Source organism: Hylobates moloch, unplaced genomic scaffold (assembly GCF_009828535.3).
Source record: "Hylobates moloch isolate HMO894 unplaced genomic scaffold, HMol_V3 SCAFFOLD_14, whole genome shotgun sequence".
Lineage (NCBI taxonomy): Eukaryota > Metazoa > Chordata > Mammalia > Primates > Hylobatidae > Hylobates > Hylobates moloch.
Window position 1 is genome coordinate 99529354 of NW_026652289.1, and position 20154 is coordinate 99549507.

Genomic DNA, 20154 nt, shown 5'->3' on the forward strand with positions numbered 1-20154 from the left:
CTAACTGCCAACTAACCCTCTCCACTTGAATGTCAGTAGTTACCTCCAAACACAATTCTCATCTCCAGTTACCCTTGCCCCAAACCTTGAATTCCCTATCTCAGTGGTACTACTATCCAACAGATGACCCAACCCAGAAATCTAGAAGTCACTGTTACTTTCTACTTCTCCTTCACAAGAAATATCAATGTTACTATTTTCCAAATGTTTTCTCCTTTCCTCTTCTACTACTATTGTCCCAGTTTAGATGCTCATCAGCTCATGTCTGTATTGTATTGACCACCTACTAGCTTCACACCTTTCCCATCAATCCTCTAGGCTGCTGCCAATACCTTAGTCCCCCCTTATCCACGGCTCTACTTTCTGTGATTGAGGTTTCGGTTACCTGTGGTCAACTGTGGTCTGAAAATGTTAAATAGAAAATTTCAGAAATAATTCATCAGTTTTAGGCGCGGCACAGTGGCTCACAACTGTAATCCCAGCACTTTGGGAGGTGGAGATGTGTGGATCACTTGAGGTCAGGAGTTCAAGAACAGCCTGGCCAACATGGTGAAACCGTCTCTACTAAAAATATGAAAATTAGCCGGGTGTGGTGGCGCACGCCTATAGTCCCAGCTACTTAGGAGGCTAGGGGGGAGAATCACCTGAACCCAGGAGACAGAGGTTGCAGTGAGCTGAGATCGTGTCACTGCCCTCCAGCCTGGCTGACAATGCGAGATTCCATCTCAAATAATTAAGAAAAAGAAATAATTCATAAGTTTTCAATTATATGCCTGTTCTGAGTAATGTGATGAAATAATGCAGTTCTGCTCCATCCCACATGGGATGTGAATCATCCTTTTATCGTGTATTTACCCTACGCACCCATTAATCACCTAGTAGCAGTCTGTTAATCAGATATACTGTTATCCTACCACAGCGCTTGTGTTCAAGTATCCCTAAGATAAGGACTATTAAGGAGATTAAGTAACTTAATAATGACCCCAAAATACAATAGTGATGCTGGCATTTGGATATGCCAAAGAGGAGCTATAAAGTGCCTCCTTTAAGTGAAAGGGTGAAGGTTCTCAATAAGAGAAACAAAAGTATACTGAGATTGGTAAGATCTATGGTAAGAACAAACCTATACAGTGAGACTGTAAAGAAGGAAAAAGAAATTCATGCATAGTATGTATAGAATTATGTTCTATCCCTGGTTTCCAGCATCCACTGGGGGTCTTGGAACATATATCCTGAAGATAAGGGGGGACTACTGTAATCTAAAATACGATATAATCTTATCCCACCCGCCTTGAAAATTCTTCAGAGGTTCTCCATGTCCTACAGGACAAAATCTTTAGCATAAAATGGGGCCCTTCATGGTCTGCATCTCTTATCCTCCAGCACTACCCTGCTTCCTTAAAGCAGTGTTATCTTCACATCTCCAAATGACTTTCCTTTTAAGTGAAATTCCCTTTCCTGTCTGCATAGCAAATTCTCATTTCTCTTCCAAAAGCTACTTAAAAACTAAGTTCAGTCCAAAGGCCACCTCACTCAAGAAGCCTTTCCAAACATCTCCAGACAGCCTGAGGCCACCATGCCCCCATACCTTAATTTCATTTATTTACTTAGCTTCTGAGCTCCTTTGAAGCAAAAATTTTTCACTTGTCTCCTCAAGGCAGCCTCACCTTTGTTCATTATAGGACTAGATACCTGCTTAATGACTAAAGACACCAGAATCAGTCTCATTATTTTATAGACACATTATATTTATTCAGAAAGATTAAGTATTTCAAAGGTAAAAAGTGAAGCTAACATTTTAAGATTAGGTAAGTTTCATGTTACAGAATATAAAGATGAAAATGGATAAAAAATTATGAGGTACACACATTAGAATTTCACTTGCTCAGTTTGCCTCTTTGTGCCTCTACCTTTATCAAAGATAAGTATGTGACTAAGTATCATAACTAGGCTGGTACATGGAATGGACAAGTGAAACTAGGTGGGACATTAGAATTATTATATATGAGCTCTTCTGACTGCACAGTAAAATTTGTGTTGCTCACTCCTAGCTTCCGAAAGTGAATAAATACATAAAAGATTAAAGGAAAATAATTTCACTTAAGGTGATCTTCTCATATAAACTATAATGAAAAGAAACAAACTTGGCCAAAATAGGATTTTATATATTCTTAACTGATTTTTAAGATAAAAATTAAACCATTTGCTCAAGTCAAAGTGATTAGATTATAATGAAATGTTCCATTTGTAACAGCTAATAATTTTTAGACTCCATCTTTCAATTTATTCTGAATTCTCTCAGTGGCAATAAAGCACAACTCTCAGAAACTGTAACCTTCTAAGAAACTCATCAAATCCTAAAAATGCTATCCAATCTACAAATGTTACAAACTACTGTAATGACACGGTTTTATGTAAACCGACCTGGGTCCATATGGAGGGGGAAAAGTGTGACCAAAGAAGTGTCTATATATATATTCATCCAACTTCTCAAATACTCCATCATTATCTACTTGATATTCCTTCATGTTTCTAAGATAATCTTTAACATCATTAACAAAGTCAGTGAAGAGCTTCTGATCATGTATAAAGACACCATTTAGGAAAAACTTATTGATGAACTGATCAAGTTCGTTCCAGTGACAAAAAGTATCCAGTTCTTTTAACATGTACCTTTGAATTATCTGTCTAAATTCATCCATCCTTACAGGATTCACCACTGTGTTAAAAAGGCTCATGGACTCTTGTTGAGCACAATCAAATACACCAAAACAAGCCTTTCTGAAAGAATGAGAATTTTCTCTACAATCATGCGCAGGACTGCATTTCTTCCAATTTGTATTTTTTCTGAATTCTTTAAAGTGAACTGGCTTTTCTTTCCTTCCATCATTTTGCATAGTAGGGCCTCTATTATGATGGTTTTCTGTAGATGCCTTATACTGTGGATGTAAATAGTCACTAAAAACTGTTCTTGGTTTTTCAGCTGCTTCTTTTGTAGCACCATATCTTTTATTACCCTTTTCATCAAAGATATTCTTGGTGGTATCTTTAAAATGTCTGAAAGTGGATTTAACTGAATCTGAGAATTTTTTCAGATTTTCCTTCACAGCTTCTTTAGCCTGCTTAATTTTCTCTTTATGATGCCTTACAAATTCCTTGGTAGAATTCTTCATGGCATCAAATGTTTCCTTAACTGAACCCAAAAGTGTTTCCTTTGACTTATTTTTAGCCCTGTGGTTTCCTCTGCCCCCTTTCTTTTTTCCATCCGTTTCTTGTTTTCCACTTTGATCTTTTGCTTCAACATACAATCTTTCCCACAAATCAGAACGCTGCTGTTCGAAGGTTAGCTTCCGTTCCAGCTCAGTGAGTCTTTCCCGTAAGATTGCTATTTCCTTTTTTTCAGTATATACATTGGGAGAATCTGACTTGCCATGTAACTGACTACCACTGAACTGCTGGAGTTCCCCTCTTAGAGCCGTAGTTACTAGTCGTTCTCTCTCCAGTTCCCTCTTTAACATCTTTGCTTCTGCCAACAGAGTCTCCCTTTGACTGAGAAAGCTGTGTTTTTTCTGCTTTTCCTCTTCCAAATGCTGCTTAAGTTTCTGATTTTCTTTAACTAATTCAGTACTTGTCCCTTTATCTTCCAGTATTCTAATCTGTTCTCTTAGTTTGTTTAACTCTTCCTGTAATGAGGATAAGGCTTTTTCTTCCTTCTCCAGGGATACTCTTAAATACTGATTTTCCGTAGCAAGGTTCGTTTTCTGAGTTTCAAAGGACATCTTCTCTGCTTCAGTAAGTGTCCAACACCTTGCAAGATTTTCTTTCAATGACTACATTTTTTTTTGAAAGAGAAGAAGTAAAATGTCAAGTGCTTTAAAAGCTGAATTTAAATCTTTAAGATATAATACCCCATAAGCTTTTGTGTCTTTACTTCTACAGATACTACCCCTCAGGTAGTATTTTCAATAGTATAAACATTGGGAAATACAAGGTTCATATGCAACACAGCAGAGCTACATCAAATTGAGAACTACAGCATGGCGGAAGAATTTTTTTTTTTTTTTTTGAGATGGAGTCTCACTCTGTCGCCCAGACTAGAGTGCAGTAGCGCAATCTCGGCTCACTGCAACCTCTGCCTCTTGAGTTCAAGCGACTCTCCAACCTCCCAAAGTGCTGGCATTACAGGCATGAACCACCGTGCCCGGCTGGAAGAATTTAAAAGACAGAAAGTTAGCTAGAGCTTGCAGGACTAAAGGCTTTTCTGAATCGGGAAGATAAATTACCTTTTATAAAAGGTAAAATTATTAGCTGGGCGTGGTGGCTCATGCCTGTAATCCCAGCACTTTGGGAGGCTGAGGTGGGTGGATCACAAGATCAAGAGATCGAGACCATCCTGGCCAACGTGGTGAAACCCCGTCTCTACTAAAAATACAAAAATTAGCTGGGCATGGTGGCATGCGCCTGTACTCCCAGCTACTTGGGAGACTGAGGCAGGGGAATCGCTTGAACCCGGGAGGCAAATGTTGCAGTGAGCCGAGATCGCACCACTGCACTCCGGCCTAGCGACAGAGTGAGACTCTGTCTCAAAAAAATAAACAAATAAAAAATAAAAGTAAAATTACATCGAGAGCTGACTTATGGCTTCAAAAATTGTACTCAGTGTACCCTTCAAAGGATGAAATTCTAACAATCTTAGTCCTATTTGAAACATTTTAGTCCTATGCAATTAACATTTCTAAGTAAGTACAGACAAGCCAGAAATTCTATAAGCATGTTAGAAGACAGACTGAATCTTGAACATTTATAACTAACTTATCCAATTTTATGGTAAACTTTTGAAGTGACTGTCACTCAGATTACAGCAGTTCTGTAATCTGTACAGATTAATATAACTCTGAAGATTAATCTATAGATTACTATAACTGAAAGTCAGCACCCGTGGCAGAAATCATGGTCAATTCGGCTTATAGAATTTTACTGCTTCGATAAGGGTATCCTTGACTGATTTGAATTTTTTTTCAAACATATGCATTAGTAACAAAATTTAACCAAAAGCAGTCAAAACTTAGGTTCTTACAGCATTATACATCGAATTAAAAATATCTTATGTATAAATCTGCAAAATGATACTTAAATTTGGCTTAATTTATCACAAATGTTATGGTTACCCCATTTGAGTCAGAGCAGTCAATTACCTGGATTCAGAAACAAGAAAAAAAAACTCCTTTAAGAGAATGACACTATTTTACACTTGAAAAATAACTATCTGAAATGACTGCTTCACTTTCTGGCTCATTAATCTTCAGAGAAGAAATAAAGATTTAAAATTTAATCACAGTCATTTTATCTGCTCTACCTGTATGAGAGAAAAGAAGTTTCTTCTACCCAACAGCAGGGGACTGTGGAGTAGAAGAGACTGATGCACTGGTGTGGCATAATCTTGAAATGCACAAGCACAGGAAGCCACAGGATGAAAGAAGAGTACAGCATTCCTCACGCAGGAAATATGATGTTGACATAAGCAGATCCTGACCAGGTCTTCCAAAGAGCTTCAAAATCTATCTGATCCACACTTAACAGCCAGAAACAAGAGATCTGCAAAAACTGGCTCTCTAGCTGGGCACAGTGGCTCAATCCTTTAATCCCAGCATTTTGAGGCCAAGGAGGGAGGATCACTTGAACCCAGAAGTTCCAGAATAGCCTGGGCAACATAGTGAGACCCCATCTCTATGAAAAATTTAAAAACCAAGTTGGACATGGTGGCGTATGCTTGTGGTCACACCTACTTGAGAGGCTAATAAGCCAGGAAGATTGCTTGAGCCCAGGAAGTTAAGGCAGCAGTGAGCCATGATCGCACCACTGCACTCCAGCCTGGGCAATAAGAATGAAACTCTGTCTCTTAAAAAACACAAACAAAAACAAAAACAAAAAAAACAGGCCAGGCGCAATGACTCAACACCTGTGATCCCAGCACTTTGGGAGGCCGAGGCAGGCAGATTACCTGAGGTCAGGAGTTCAAGACCAGCCTGGCCAACATGGTGAAACCCCATCTCTACTGAAAATGCAAAAAATGAACCGGGCATGGTGGAGGGAGCCTGTAATCCCAGCTACTTGGGAGACTGAGGCAGGAGAATCACTTGAACCCAGGGGGCAGAGGTTCCAGTGAGCTGAGATCACCCCACTGCACTCCAGCCTGGGCAACAGAGCGAGGCTCCATCTCAGGAAAAAAAAAAAAAAAAACCCAAACCCAAACCAAACTACAACCTCTCTCTAGAGATTTATGCGTGGTGAGTTTTCCAAAAGCCAATGTTATCCTATGGAACCAGAAAACATTGTGGTGAAGAAGAAAATGGCATCTTCTAATACAGGTAGGAAAAACTGAACTATTTGTAATTAACTTCAGAAGTACCTCCCTGTGTCTACAGCCATAAAACCCTGAATGCGGCCAATCTCCTCTGATGGCAGAAGCTAGGCAGGGTCTGGCCTGGTTAGTACCTGGATGGGAGACGTACCTCCCTGAAAGATACAATTTAGTTACAAAGCAGTATTTTTGTCTTTTCAAGAAATATAACCTGTAAGGGAAGCATACATAAATTAAGTGTGAGAATTGGGGGTGGAAAAATGGAGGAAAAAACAATAGCTTTTCTTTCCTTTTCCTTTTTTTTTTGAGACTCAGTCTTCCTCTGTGGCCCAGGCCGGAGTGCAATAGCGTGATCTCAGCTCACTATAACCTCTGCCTCTGCCTCCCAGATTCGAGCAATTCTTGTGCCTAAGCCTCCCAAAAAGCTGGGATTACAGGTATGTGCCACCACACCCGGCTAATTTTTGTATTTTTAGTAGAGACAAGGTTTCACCATATTGGCCAGGCTGGTCTTGAACTCCTGGGCTCAAGCAATCCACCTACCTCAGCCTCCCAAAGTCACCAACTTTGGGAATTTGGGAGGTTGCCACCACACCCAGACATAGCTTGTTTTTCTACCCTGAGTTTCTCTCTATATCCTTCCTAGGAAAAAACTAGATAAGAGACCAGCTATTTTGCTGATCCTCATAAACCCACAGAGGTGTTAGGTAATGACGGAATGGACAGTAAAGTCCCGTGGGATGAGATCTAGGTGAGTTATAGGCAGAAAAACATAACATGCTCTCCCTTCCATCAGAATAAAAAAAACAATGGAAAGGAATGGCTATGTCCCCTGATCAAGAGAAGATCTTAGAGAGGTTATAAAACCACAACTCTCCTCTTTCCCTCCTGCCGACTGAAAATGTTTGCTTCACTCTGTGAAAATAATGTTAATAAAAATGTCTATATACACATATAAAATGTCACTTATAAAAAATGTTAACTATAAAATAGCAGCTAGGGATAAGAGTTCTTAAGTCAAATCCTTAGAATCAATTAATTAGCTCTCCCAAACAAAACGAAACAAAAAAAGGCCAAGGCCGGGCATGGTGGCTGACACCTGTAATCCCAGCTCTTCAGGAGATTGAGGTGGGTAGACAGAGGTCAGGAGTTCGAGACCAGCGTGGCCAACATAGTGAAACCCCGTCTCTACTAAAAATACAAAAAAATAAGCTGGGCGTAGTGGCGCACACCTGTAATCCCAGCTACGTGGGAGGCTGAGGCACAAGAATCGCTTGAACCCAGGAGGTGGAAGTTGCAGCAACCTGAGGTTGCACCACTGCACTCCAGCCTGGGCAACAGAGCGAGACTCCATCTCAAATAAACAAACAAACAAACAAAAACAAACTAGCTCTGCCAGTTGCTACCTTGAGAAAGTCACTTAACTTTTCTAAACCTCTTTCCCACCTATAAAAGTTAGTAATTGCTTAATTCACATGTTGTGAGAATAAGAGAAATACTCTATATGGTGCACTCATGACAATCACTAGGACACACTAAGTACCCGTACTCAATTCAATAATGATCAGCATTATTACTGATTTACTAATCTGCACTAATAAGCACAATAAGCTCTAATTAATAAGCAAAATAATTACTAACAATTATTTTAAATATTTGTTAGTGGCACATACCTTATAATCTATAGAAGATTCTTGTTCCTGCTGACACTGGGAAAGATAATCCTTCATATCATTCAATTCATCTTCATGTATCTTTCTGACTAACTGTTGACGCTTCTGAATCTGAATTGTGCCTAAAATAAATATTTTTATTAAGGGTATGTAACAAAAATATTATCATTAAATGTTGTATATATTTTTAATATTGGTAATCTGCATATGAGCTATGTAATCTCTTTTTTTTTTTTTTTTTGAGAAAGAGTCTTGCTCCGTCGCCCAGGCTGGGTTTTGGGTGTGATCTCAGCTCACTGCAACCTCTGCCTCCCTGGTTCAAGCAATTCTCGTGACTCAGCTTCTTGAGTGGCTGGGACTACATGCAAGCGCCACTAGGTCCAACTAAATTTTTTATAGAGACAGGGTTTTGCCATGTTGGCCAGGCTGGTCTCAAACTCCCGGCTTCAAGTGATCCACCCACCTTGGCTTCTCAGAGTGCTGAGATTACATGTGTGAGCCACTGTTCCTGGCCATAACCTATGTAATCTTGACAATCATTTCATTCAGAGTATCAGCATTTCACCGTTCTTTAAAAATTCTGATTACATAAATAAAGAATAAATAACTGAGGCTGGGCACGGTGGCTCACGCCTGTAATTCCAGCACTTTGGGAGGCCAAGGCAGGTAGATCATTTGAGGTCAGGAGTTCAGGACCAGCCTGGCCAACATGGTGAAGCCCCATCTCTACTAAAAATAAAAACAAAATAAAATAAAAAAAGAAAAGTAAGTGAAAGCCCATGATCAATCATTCATCAAATGGTGGTGAACGTTAACATAATATAAGTAAGGCCAAGTAGGCTAGTTCTTAAAAACATTTATTTACATATACCCAGGAACATTTAAGCAGTTCACTATCTTTTGTATTAAAACATACAGGCCAGCCCATATGGCTCTAACCAAGAGAACAATTTATGTAATGTTCTTATCTTACTATATTGAAGGCACTCAGCTTTGTTGTTTTGGGGGTTATCTCTTAAGTACAAAAAGTGTTTCAGCCTCCCTTATACAGAGAAATGAACAAACCCTGGTATTTTTTCACAGGTCGTAAGTCAATAAGGAAAAATGAAAATCTTTTTTTTTTTTAATATTTTGCCTTAAGGATACAACAAAGCCCAAAAAGTACAGCACAGAAAATAATTGGCTAATGGTGATTGTGCACCATTCTCAAGGCCAAATTTGTTAAGAATTCTGCAATGGTTAAATCTGTACTGGAGTAGCACTGTCCTTATCCCAACAGTGATAAAAGAATTGCACAGGCACAGTAGCTCACGCCTATAATCCCAGCACTTTGGGAGGCCAAAGCAGATGGATCACCTGAGGTCAGGAGTTCGAGACCAGCCTGACCAACATGGAAAAACCCTGTCTCTACTAAAGTACAAAATTAGCCAGGGAGTGGTGGCGCATGCCTGTAATCCCAGCTACTCGGGAGGCTGCGGCAGGAGAATCGCTTGAACCTGGGAGGCGGAGGTTGCGGTGAGCCGAGATCGCGCCACTGCACTCCAGCCTGGGCAACAAGAGCGAAACTCCGTCTCAAAAAAAGAATCTTAAACCAACTAGGATTCTTCATATTTTCACCCTAAAAATCAAAATGTTACTTTACTCAGACATGCTGTTCACATGCTTCATGTATGGGGGGAAAAAACCCACGAAATCAAAAATAAGGCAAAATGCAGTTAGCAACCTTAACATTACATCTACTGAGTATAGATACTATAGAATTTTACAAAGAAAGGATGCAATGATCGCTATTTCTTCCCTTACTGCTATAAAAATTATTTTAAATGTCTTCAATACATCCTGAAAAACACCAAAAACAACTTTTGCCAATTTACAGATAACTGTTACATATTCTAGCTATGATATTCTGTGTTAGAATTCATTCCTCTCTTTACATTTCTCAATTTATAGAAGCATGGCAAGCTTGTTTCAAAATCACTAAGCAGAAGCCCAGATTTTTTTCAAATGTTGAAGGAAATTTATCTATAGTTCCCAGAGTAACAGAAAACTTCTGCAATTTCTATTTCAAACTGCTAAGAAGATTAATTCCTTTGCCCACTGGAAAATAATCTAAAACTGTGTTGAGGTCTGAATTCAAGATAGTATATATAGCATATGCTTGATTGCTGTCGTAATGTGGCCTTTTACAGTATTACTGACTAATCACTTGGGGGTTTTTCCTACACCTTCAGCTGCCTAAAGTCTTATCCTCAAGATACAATCTTTGGCCTAGTCATGTCTACAAATGCTGCTTATTTTACCATGTTGCACCACTGTCAGATTTTGCTATCACTCCTATTAAGAATTCCAAGCTACAGATCTTGTCGTAACTTCTCATCAGAGCTTCTAGCCAACACATCCAGCTGCGTAGGGGGCCTCTTTGTAGGGTGGAAAAAAAAAAAAAAAAAAATCAAACCTCAACACCTGCCCCAAACCAAATTTGTCTAGAACAAACTTGGGTAAAACCAAACCAAACTGTGCTTACCATCTATTTATCATCTGGCAAAACTTCCCCAGTAACCCCAACTCCAAAAGTGAAGCAGGTAGCACATTTCCTACCATTTAATAAACTGCCATTATTTTCCATTATTCCTTCAATGTCCCTTATTCCATTCCCACTGTTATTCCAATTGTCAAGGTCCTCCTCACCAAATATCCGGATTATAGAACTCTTAACTGACTATTCTACATTTTCCCATACCACTTTTTCCACACCAGCAAAAAGTTCTAGCACTTTTTTCTCTAACCTGATAGCAGGTTACTCAATAAATCAAACTTTCCTGTCTAGATTCCAAGACGTTTTACAATACACAGTTGACCCTTGAGCAACATGAGTTTGAACTACATGGGAGGATGCAAAATCCAGGTATATGGAGAGGTGACTTTTCATACATGTGAGGTCCGCAGTCAAGGGACTTTAGTATGTATGGATTTTGGTATGGGGGTGCATCCTGGAACCCATCCCTCATGTACATAAAGGGATGACTATAATAGCACCCCACCTATTCCATTATTTCTAAATACCTACACTCTGCTGCAGTCCAAGCAGTCTTCTCACTGCTCCCAAACCCAAGATTACTTCTTCCTCAGGTTATCAGATTCTCTATCGCTGGAATGTTCCACCTTCCCTTGAGTCTACCATAAACTTACGATGATTAGACACAACTTAAATCTTACCACCTCCAGGATAATTCAGTAAGTGTATCCTTTGAGCTGTAATTCATTCTGTGCTCTATAACTTAGCATCTAGATATCTTGTTATATGATAGTCTGCCGAAGAGCCAGGTAGTCTATCAATACTTAAAGCAACTCGAGGAGAAAACCAAATCAATTGAACTCCATTGATGATTTGGAATGTTGACAGCCACAAGCAAATGTAAGAATAAGAAAGACTGCTTTCTCATGAAACTTTTTAATAAAACTTCTGGAAGCATTTTCAGAACCAAATACCTGGAGTACACTGCTTCACTATCCTTAGTCATGCTAGCTTTCTCTTCCCTGCAGTATAGATCTGCCAATTCAAATTTGTATGGCACCAGGGCTGGAAAATGCAGAATGATTCAATTAGTAATATGGTATTGTTAAATTATTATAAAGCGGGCCAGGCACGGTGGCTCATGCCTATAATCCCAGCACTTTGAGAGGCCAAGGCAGGCGGATCACTTGAGGTCAGGAGTTCGAGACCAACCTGGCCAACAGGGCGAAACCTCATCTCTTCTAAAAATACAAAAATTAGCCAGGCGTGCTGGCGGACGCCTGTAATGCTAGCTACTCGGGAGGCTGAGACAGAAGGATCGCTTGAACCTGGGAGACGGAGGTTGCAGTGAGCCAAGATCGCACCACTGCACTCCAGCCTGGGGAACAGAGCAAGACTCTGTCTCAAAAAAAAATAAAATTATAAAGTGAATGAATGACTATGGGATAGAAATGACTAACTTTACGGTGAATAGGAAATTCAAAACGGCTCTGAAATCAACTCCAAAGAATGTTGAGATCAGTGCTGAAATTTAAAAAATGTGACGTCTTGCCAGGTACAGTGGCTCACGACTGTAATCCCAGCACTTTGGGAGGCCGAGGTGGGCAGATCACCTGAGGTTGGGAGTTCGAGACCAGCCTGACCCACATGGAGAAACCCCGTCTCTACTAAAAATACAAAATTAGCTGGGCATGGTGGCGCATGCGTGTAATCCTAGATACTCGGGAGGCTGAGGCAGGAGAATTGCTTGAACCCGGGAGGCAAAGGTTGCGGTGAGCCGAGATCACGTATTGCACTCCAGCCTGGGCAACAAGAGCAAAACTCCGTCTCAAAAAAAAAAACAAAAAAAGTGATGTCTTTTAAGTAGTGACTTGGAAAAGTCATTTAGGTTAGGTCTTGTATGTTAATTCAACTAATCTCATTACTAGGTAGGCCTACTTCATAATATATTATCCAGGCTTTTCATAGTCTGAAAAGACTAAGATGAAGTAAAGGACAATGTTTTATTAATTAACTATTAAGGTAAATTTCACTAATAACCAAAATCCTACATAACAGAGAAGTAACTTCTCATTTTGAAAGCACTCCTGTAAAATTATTTTTCTACAAAATATTCAAAGGTTATGTAAATGGTGAAGTTTTAATGCAATTTGGATTACCACTTTAAATCACTATCCAATTTTTTTTGAAGTAAGAAAAAAAGATTAAGATAACATCTTCTCCATTGTTGCCCTCATGTTTACTTGTGGAGGGAAAATCATACTCAAATACATATTGATTAATTTGTTTCGGCTAGATGGTCTATAAAGGTAAATATATATTTCAAATCAAATCTTATTACAACAAATTTCAAGAAAGGATACAAATAATAGTATCTCAGTATTAAATTCAAGCAGGTATCCATTAGAAGTCTAAATACATATTTTTATTAATATAAATACAAGAAATACATCTTGCAAGCTCTGACTTTAAACAGGTATTGTCAGCTGGGCGCGGTGGGTCAAGCCTGTAATCCTAGCACTTTGGGAGGCCAAGGTGAGCGGATCACGAGGTCAGGAGTTCGAGACCATCCTGGCCAACATAGTGAAACCCTGTCTCTACTAAAAATACAAAAAAAATTAGCAGGGCGTGGTGGCGGGCGCCTGTAGTCCCAGCTACTCGGGAAGCTGAGGCAGGAGAATGGCTTGAACCCGGGAGGCGGAGCTTGCAGTGAGTCGAGATGGTGCCACTGCACTCCAGCCTGGGGGACACAGCCAGACTCTGTCTCAAAAAACAAAAAACAAAAACAAAAAAAGCAGGTATTGTCTTCATTAAGTTTATTCTAACATTACACTATGTTGAATAATATACCTTTTCCACAAATCCACATAGGGTACATGTAATTCTTTAATCTTTGCATAAGAAATACATTTTTCGTTTCTTGGTTTTTTTTTTTTGAGATGGAGTCTCGCTTTGTCGCCCAGGCTGGAGTGCAGTGGCATGATCTCAGCTCACTGCAAGTTCCACCTCCTGGGTCCACACCATTCTTCTGCCTCAGCCTCCCCAGTAGCTGGGACTACAGGTGCCCACCACCACGCCTGGCTAATTTTTTGTATTTTTAGTAGAGATGGGGTTTCACCGTGTTAGCCAGGATGGTCTCGATATCCTGACCTCGTGATCCGCTCGCCTCGGCCTCCCAAAATGCTGGGATTAGAGGTGTGACCCACCACGCCCGGCCAAGAAATACATTTTTCAAAGGAACTAGCAAAATGAAAAGTTAAGACTGTGGATTATGCAGGCAAAAAAATCTAAAAGTAGTTAATATAAAGCAAGCTAAAATTTGGGAAGTTGACAAGATCTAAAACATTTCCTTTAAAAGTGTCTCTACCCCAAATTCCAATATAGCAAAGAGAGTCAAAGTTCAGGTTTCAAATACTCCAGTCATTGTACAAACACATACCTTAAATAAGAGACTCAGGCCAGGTGCGGTGGCTCATGCCTGTAATCCCAGCACTCTGGGAGGCAGAAGGGGGTGGATCACCTTAGGTCAAGAGTTCAAGACTGGCCAGGTGCGGTGGCTCACGCCTGTAATCCCAACACTTTGGGAGGCCGAGGCGGGTGGATCACAAGGTCAGGAGATTGAGACCAGCCTGGCCAACATGGTGAAACCCCATCTCTACTAAAAATACAAAAAAATTAGCTGGGAGGGTGGCAGGCACCCATAGTCCCAGCTACTCAGGAGGCTGAGGCAGGAGAATCACTTGAACCCAGAGGCAGAGGTTGCGTTGAGCCAAGGTCGCACCACTGGACTCCAGCCTGGGCGACAGAGTGAGACTCCATCTCAAAAAAAAAAAAAAAAAAGAGTTCGAGACCAGCCTGGCCAACATGGCAAAACCCCGTCTCTACTACAAATACAAAAAAATTAGCCAGGCATGGTGGCGGGCGCCTGTTATCCCAGCTACTCCGGAGGCTGAGGTAGGAGAATTGCTAGAACCCTGGGGGTGGAGTTTGCAGTGAGCTAAGATCGTGCCACTGCACTCCAGCCTGGGCGACAGAGTGGGACTCCGTCTCCAAAAAAAAAGGAGAGATTCAATGGGTGAGGCTCCTAAATGAAAAAGAAACACCAATAGAATACCTTCCTCTTCTCAACCAAAAGGCATTTAAAGGCTTTGAATTGATAAGATAATCAACACATATAAACAGTATCAATCATAATAAAGAGCAAAGTACAAGAATAAAGATGACAAACTCTCAATTCATAATTTTTTTATTTTTGTATTTTTGGTAGAGAAGGGGTTTCACCATGTTGGCCAGGCTGATCTCAAACTCCTGACCTCAGGTGATCTGCCCGCCTCGGCAGATCAGAAGCAACAATGAAAGTTACAAAGTATGATACTTACATGAAACCTCAACGTAGAAATAATGAACACTTATTATTTACACATTTCAAATGTAACTATTTCAACTGGGATTTAAATAATCTTCCTAATAAAGTCACACTTCAACTTAGTTTAACTGTGATTCTAAATGTAAATGATTTGCCTCATGGTGAGCATTTCAGATTTTTAATCTTCCAATCTTTTAACTTTAAAAGAGTCACAAACATATATGGTTATTATCCTTACATTTCTTAATAACTACTACCTTATTTAAATAAAAAGCTTTGTGAGATAGGCAGCACCCACTTTCCCGAATGAGAAAACTGAGGCTCAAACAGGCTTCAAGTTTTCAAAGCCATACAATTAATAATGGCACTGAAAACAGATCTCAAGAGTCTTCACTCTTAAGTCCCTCTACACTATCCCCTCAGGTTATGTATAACACATTTTTGAATACTTACCATAGAAATGTCCAAATCCCATGCTGATTGCAATCACCAAAGCAAGTATAACACACTTATTGAGACCACTACTGAACTGACATTCACTCAACTCCTTAGAAGGTTCAGTTTCTTGTTCAGCAACTAGCCGGTCTTCAGATTCTGAAGTAGAAACAGTCTTCTTCCTAGCACGGCGTCGTCTAAAGGCAGGACTGGGCTGATTACTGGTTTCATCACTACTTGATTCATCGTCACTAGGCTGAGATGAAAGTACTATTAAGAAAAAAGTTGACATTTAGCAATTCAAAATCTTGGAAAAGCTTTCCCAGTAAAAATTATTTAGAATAATAATCAATGCCATCCCTTACATGCCTTTCTACATAAGATAGCCAAAAACAAAAACCAAACAACATAAACAAAAACACGGGTTTTCAACTCATCAACATAAAGCCAAAACATAAAGCATTTCAAATGTGATACACAAGAATCTGTTAATCATACTATTTGGTGCTTTGAGAGCCTGTTTTTTTATTTAACCCTCCTCACCTTATAGTTTACACTATTAGAACAATCCTTCATTCGCATAGCCTCAAGTTTCATTGCTGGCCAGGAGCAGTGGCTCACGCCTGTAATCCCAGCACTTTGGGAGGCCGAGGCGGGCAGATCACCTGAGGTCAGGAGTTCGAGATCAGCCTGGCCAACATGGTGAAACCCCTTCTCTACCAAAAATACAAAAATTAGCCAGGCATGGTAGTGCACCTATAGTCCCAGCTACTTGGGAGGCTGAGGCAGGAGAACCACTTGAACCCAGGAGGTGGAGGTTGCAGTGAGCTGAGATCCTGCCACTATACTCCAGACTGGGAGACAGAGCAAAACTCTGTCTCAAAAGAAACAAAATTTCATTGCTATTACAGGTATAAACAAGTATTATTTCTGGAAAGAAAAAAAAATACTCTCTGTCTCTTCATTCAGTTTCAAAGAGGTAATTTAAGTGCAACTATTTAAGGAACACAGGAAAGTACACAAGCATTTCTTGTGACTTATAAAGTAAAATAACTACCAAAAGTTTCCTTGGGTGTATCTGGTCTCTAGTTTCATTTCCAACCTAATTAGCCCACGATCAAGGTTCAAAGCACTGTATTTTAACATAGGTTTCCAGAAGTCAGATGAGCCCTTCCCTTCGACTGCCACTCTTACTAGAAGGTTATTAATTTTACCCTCTAGTAAATATGTCAGCATGAGGAAGTGACACAACAGCTATCTCCGATATTAAGGACTATTCTGGTGCTGCTCCTTTATGAAAATAATAGTAGAGAAAAACAAACTAGTGGGGAAAATTTGCACAAGAAATCCCAAGTCCAGGAAACAAATTCCCTGGAAAAAAATCACCTTCAGTTTTTTCCAAATGCATAATTTCTTAACACTGTTCCTTATGTCAACAAACTATATGTTGACACAGAAGCTTCAATTACTCAGAAATAATTTCCACAAGCTACTTAGAGGAAAAGCACTAAAAATAAGGATAAAATATGAACTCCAATACAAAGAGCTCTAAAACAACAAACATTCATGCTCCAGAAAAGCAAAAACAGTTCTTCAGAAGACAGGATATCCATGCCACAGGAAAGCTGGTGATTTAGGTTAGGCAATATTTTTCAGAGATGGATCATGGAGTATTCAGTTCACTTTCACACTTACAACAATAAACACAAAGACAGAAGGCACTACTGAAATGAATGAATATTCCTAATATTTAGTGATACAGATGCCACTGAGAGATCTTTTTGGTCATGACCCTTATGCCCATCATGTTTATCTGGTTATTCTTGATCACTAGTTTTTCAAAGATGCCGTCGCCTCAGGTGTGAGGTTATATTTCTTGGACAAAGAGAAAGAAAGGAAGACTTAAACAAAGCATTACATAATACAAAGGCATTCATGATCATGGTTAGAGTATTTAAGTCAGGCTTTCTGACATAAAATTAAGATAGGTAAATGTAAAAACAAACCATTTGTAAAACTTATTTAAATAATTGTTCAATTCTACATTAACATTACCTTCATTATATATTCTAACAAAACAGCCTAACCCATATTAATATATTCATGTCCTTATCTAATGCTTCCAACTTTTTTAACCCATACATATAATAGCTGAAATATTTTGATTTTTAACTTCTTTTAAAAAAGCTTAATTTGGCCCATAGATGCAAGCAATGCAAAGGCATGCAATAAGCTTGGCCAGCTCCTTTACAAGAGATTCTGAACACCTGTTTAGAGTATCGCGGATGACAACAGGTATCTTTAAAGCACTCGGTAAATAGTAAATGTGACTAGGCACGCTCAGCTCTAGAGAAGCTGGTCAGATGTAGTCACACCACCTTGGAAAGCGAGTTGGCTAGGAACATGGTGTTTCAGCTGATCATCCCATCCCCATATGCACTCAGGAATCTTCCACAGCTTCTCCCACCACCTTTCTTTTGTGAATAAACAGGAAAAAAAGATGCATAAAGCTATATTATAAAGACTAAAAAGAAAAAAAAAGAATTAAAAATACTTAATTATCACTTAACATGTTATCCATACTAAATTAAAATGTAATAACCATGCCTTCTTAAAAACACACACAATACAAACTTGTCTACACTACCAACTTTGCTTTTTGTCAGGGAAGAGAGTTCATATAGAGGAAGCAGGTAGTTTTCTTAACCCAACAGAACGTACATTGCCACAAGAATGTAAGTCAGGAGAAGAAAAAATTGAAGTTGAAATCCTTAAGGATGAAGAAAGGGAAAGGAAAAAACAAAATTAAGCAATGGCTAGCACAAAATTAACAAACTAAAAGGGAAAAACAAAAACTTTTTTTTTTTTTTTTGAGACGGGGTCTCCCTCTAGTGCCCAGGCTGTAGTGCAGTGGCGCAATTTTGGCTCACTGCAACCTCCGCCTCCTGGGTTCAAGAGATTCTCCTGCCTCAGCCTCCAGAGTAGCTGAGATTACAGGCCCGCGCTACCACAGGCAGCTAATCCCAAGTAGCTGAGATTAGAGGCGCCTGGCTAAATTTTGTATTTTCAGGAGAGAAGGGTTTTTGCCATGTTGGTCAGGCTGGTCTCAAACTCCTTACCTCAGGTAATCTGCCTGCCTCAGTCTCCCAAAGTGCAGGGATTACAGGCATGAGCCAAAGTGCCCGGCCCCAAAACAAAAACTCTTGGCAACTGGTTTATATGTAGTGTTTTCAGTATAGTCCAAAATTTCGTCTTTAAACATTTGGTTTATTGAAACAGTATCTTTAGGAGGAATAACAATGGGTAAAAATACAGTTAATCAAATATTCCTCTTAACTCAGTCCCCAAAAATCTCAAGTCAGAATTCAGAAAGAAGATAAATATTAGAAGAATGGGCTTAGAAGTATACAACTTCCTGAAAAAAGTTAATATGTAATTTTTCTTTTTTTGAGATGGTGCTGGGATTACAGGCGTGAGCCACCACGCCCGGCAACAGTATGTAGTTTCTTTTATGTCTATGTCAGTTTCTTATATATCTGACCATTCTATAATACTCCGGCTTCAATTTGACTTTTCTGGCCCATGAATATTCTCGAATTAAACCAGAGGCAGGAAAGGAAGGGGGGGAAAAAAACTACCTGAATACAACACAAATCCTGGAGTTTAAAAAAATAATAAAAAAATTTGATGACTAACAAGGATTCTAAAATCAATTACAATACCCCTCCATAAATACAGATACTATGAAAGCTATTCTAACAAAGGCTGAAGTTTTCCTCTGACCACCAAGAATGTCACATGAATATTCAAATAGCTGGATAAAGTGTTTTCACGTTCATGTTTATAGGCAAACCACTGATATACTAACTGAAAATAACTTCTCATTAAATGAGATAGCCAAGAATCTCTACTTTTTTTTTTTTGAGACGGGATCCTGCTCTGTCCCCCAGGTTGGAGCGCAGTGGCGCAATCTCAGCTTACTGCAGCCTCAACCTCCCAGGCTCAAGCAATCCTCCCACCTCAGCCTCCCAAGTGGCTGGGACCACAGGCACACGCCATCATGCCTGGCTTTTTATTATTTGTAGAGATGAGGTCTCGCTATGTTGCCCAGGCTGGTCTCGAAATCCTGGGTTCAGGTAATCCACCTGCCTCGGCTTTACAAAGTGCTGGAATTACTGGCGTGAGCCACTATGCCCAGCCAAGAACCTCTACTTGACATTTTATTAGCTTAAACTGGAATGACAGAAATTCTATTATCTGATTCTGGTTGGCAAATGTAAATATTAAAGAATGGTAAAATCTAAAAAAATTATCTAAAATAGATACTACCCGTTTCCTGTTTTTCTGTCAAATTAGGAAATTTTTAGAATCACTAGCAGTGTTTCAAGTTGTCTCTGCCATAACTCACCCTTAGTTATAATTGTGGGTTAATAACTGATATTTCCAGGAACTTCATACCTACATACTTACATCACATTAAAAGATGTTATACATACTGCTAAAACTGAGCTGAAGCATAGCAGAAAGAAATCAAGCAACTCACACTTTAATCTCTGAATGAGTCTGTCTGTACAACGGGCATTGATTGCATTAAAAATGTGACTTACACTAGTGACATTTTCATAACAGAATCTAAAACAAAAGCTCTGAAGGACAGGAGCTTTGGAAGACTAGCTGTATTGATAGCACCTTGAACTCTGTTTCGCATATGGTAGGTACTCAATAAATGTTTGTTGCATGATTAATAATTGAATATATCTGAAGAGACTTTAACAACAATTTTCTTTCACTATTTCTATATTAC

General features: G+C 39.4%; 1 protein-coding gene across 3 annotated transcripts in view; it reads right to left on the reverse strand.

Annotated features, from left to right (window-relative positions):
- Positions 1–20154, reverse strand: part of CCPG1 (cell cycle progression 1) — a 60917-nt gene that overhangs the window by 1850 nt on the left and 38913 nt on the right. For 2 of the 3 annotated variants that reach the window (XM_032174402.2, XM_032174403.2), the window contains exons 6-8: positions 15369–15620; positions 8035–8156; positions 2425–3830 (exon numbers count right to left, since the gene is read on the reverse strand). In XM_032174402.2, coding sequence (XP_032030293.1) covers positions 2425–3830; positions 8035–8156; positions 15369–15620 — 1780 coding nt within the window. The remainder of the gene's footprint in view (positions 1–2424; positions 3831–8034; positions 8157–15368; positions 15621–20154) is intronic. The other variant, XM_032174405.2, reaches the window with a different exon arrangement.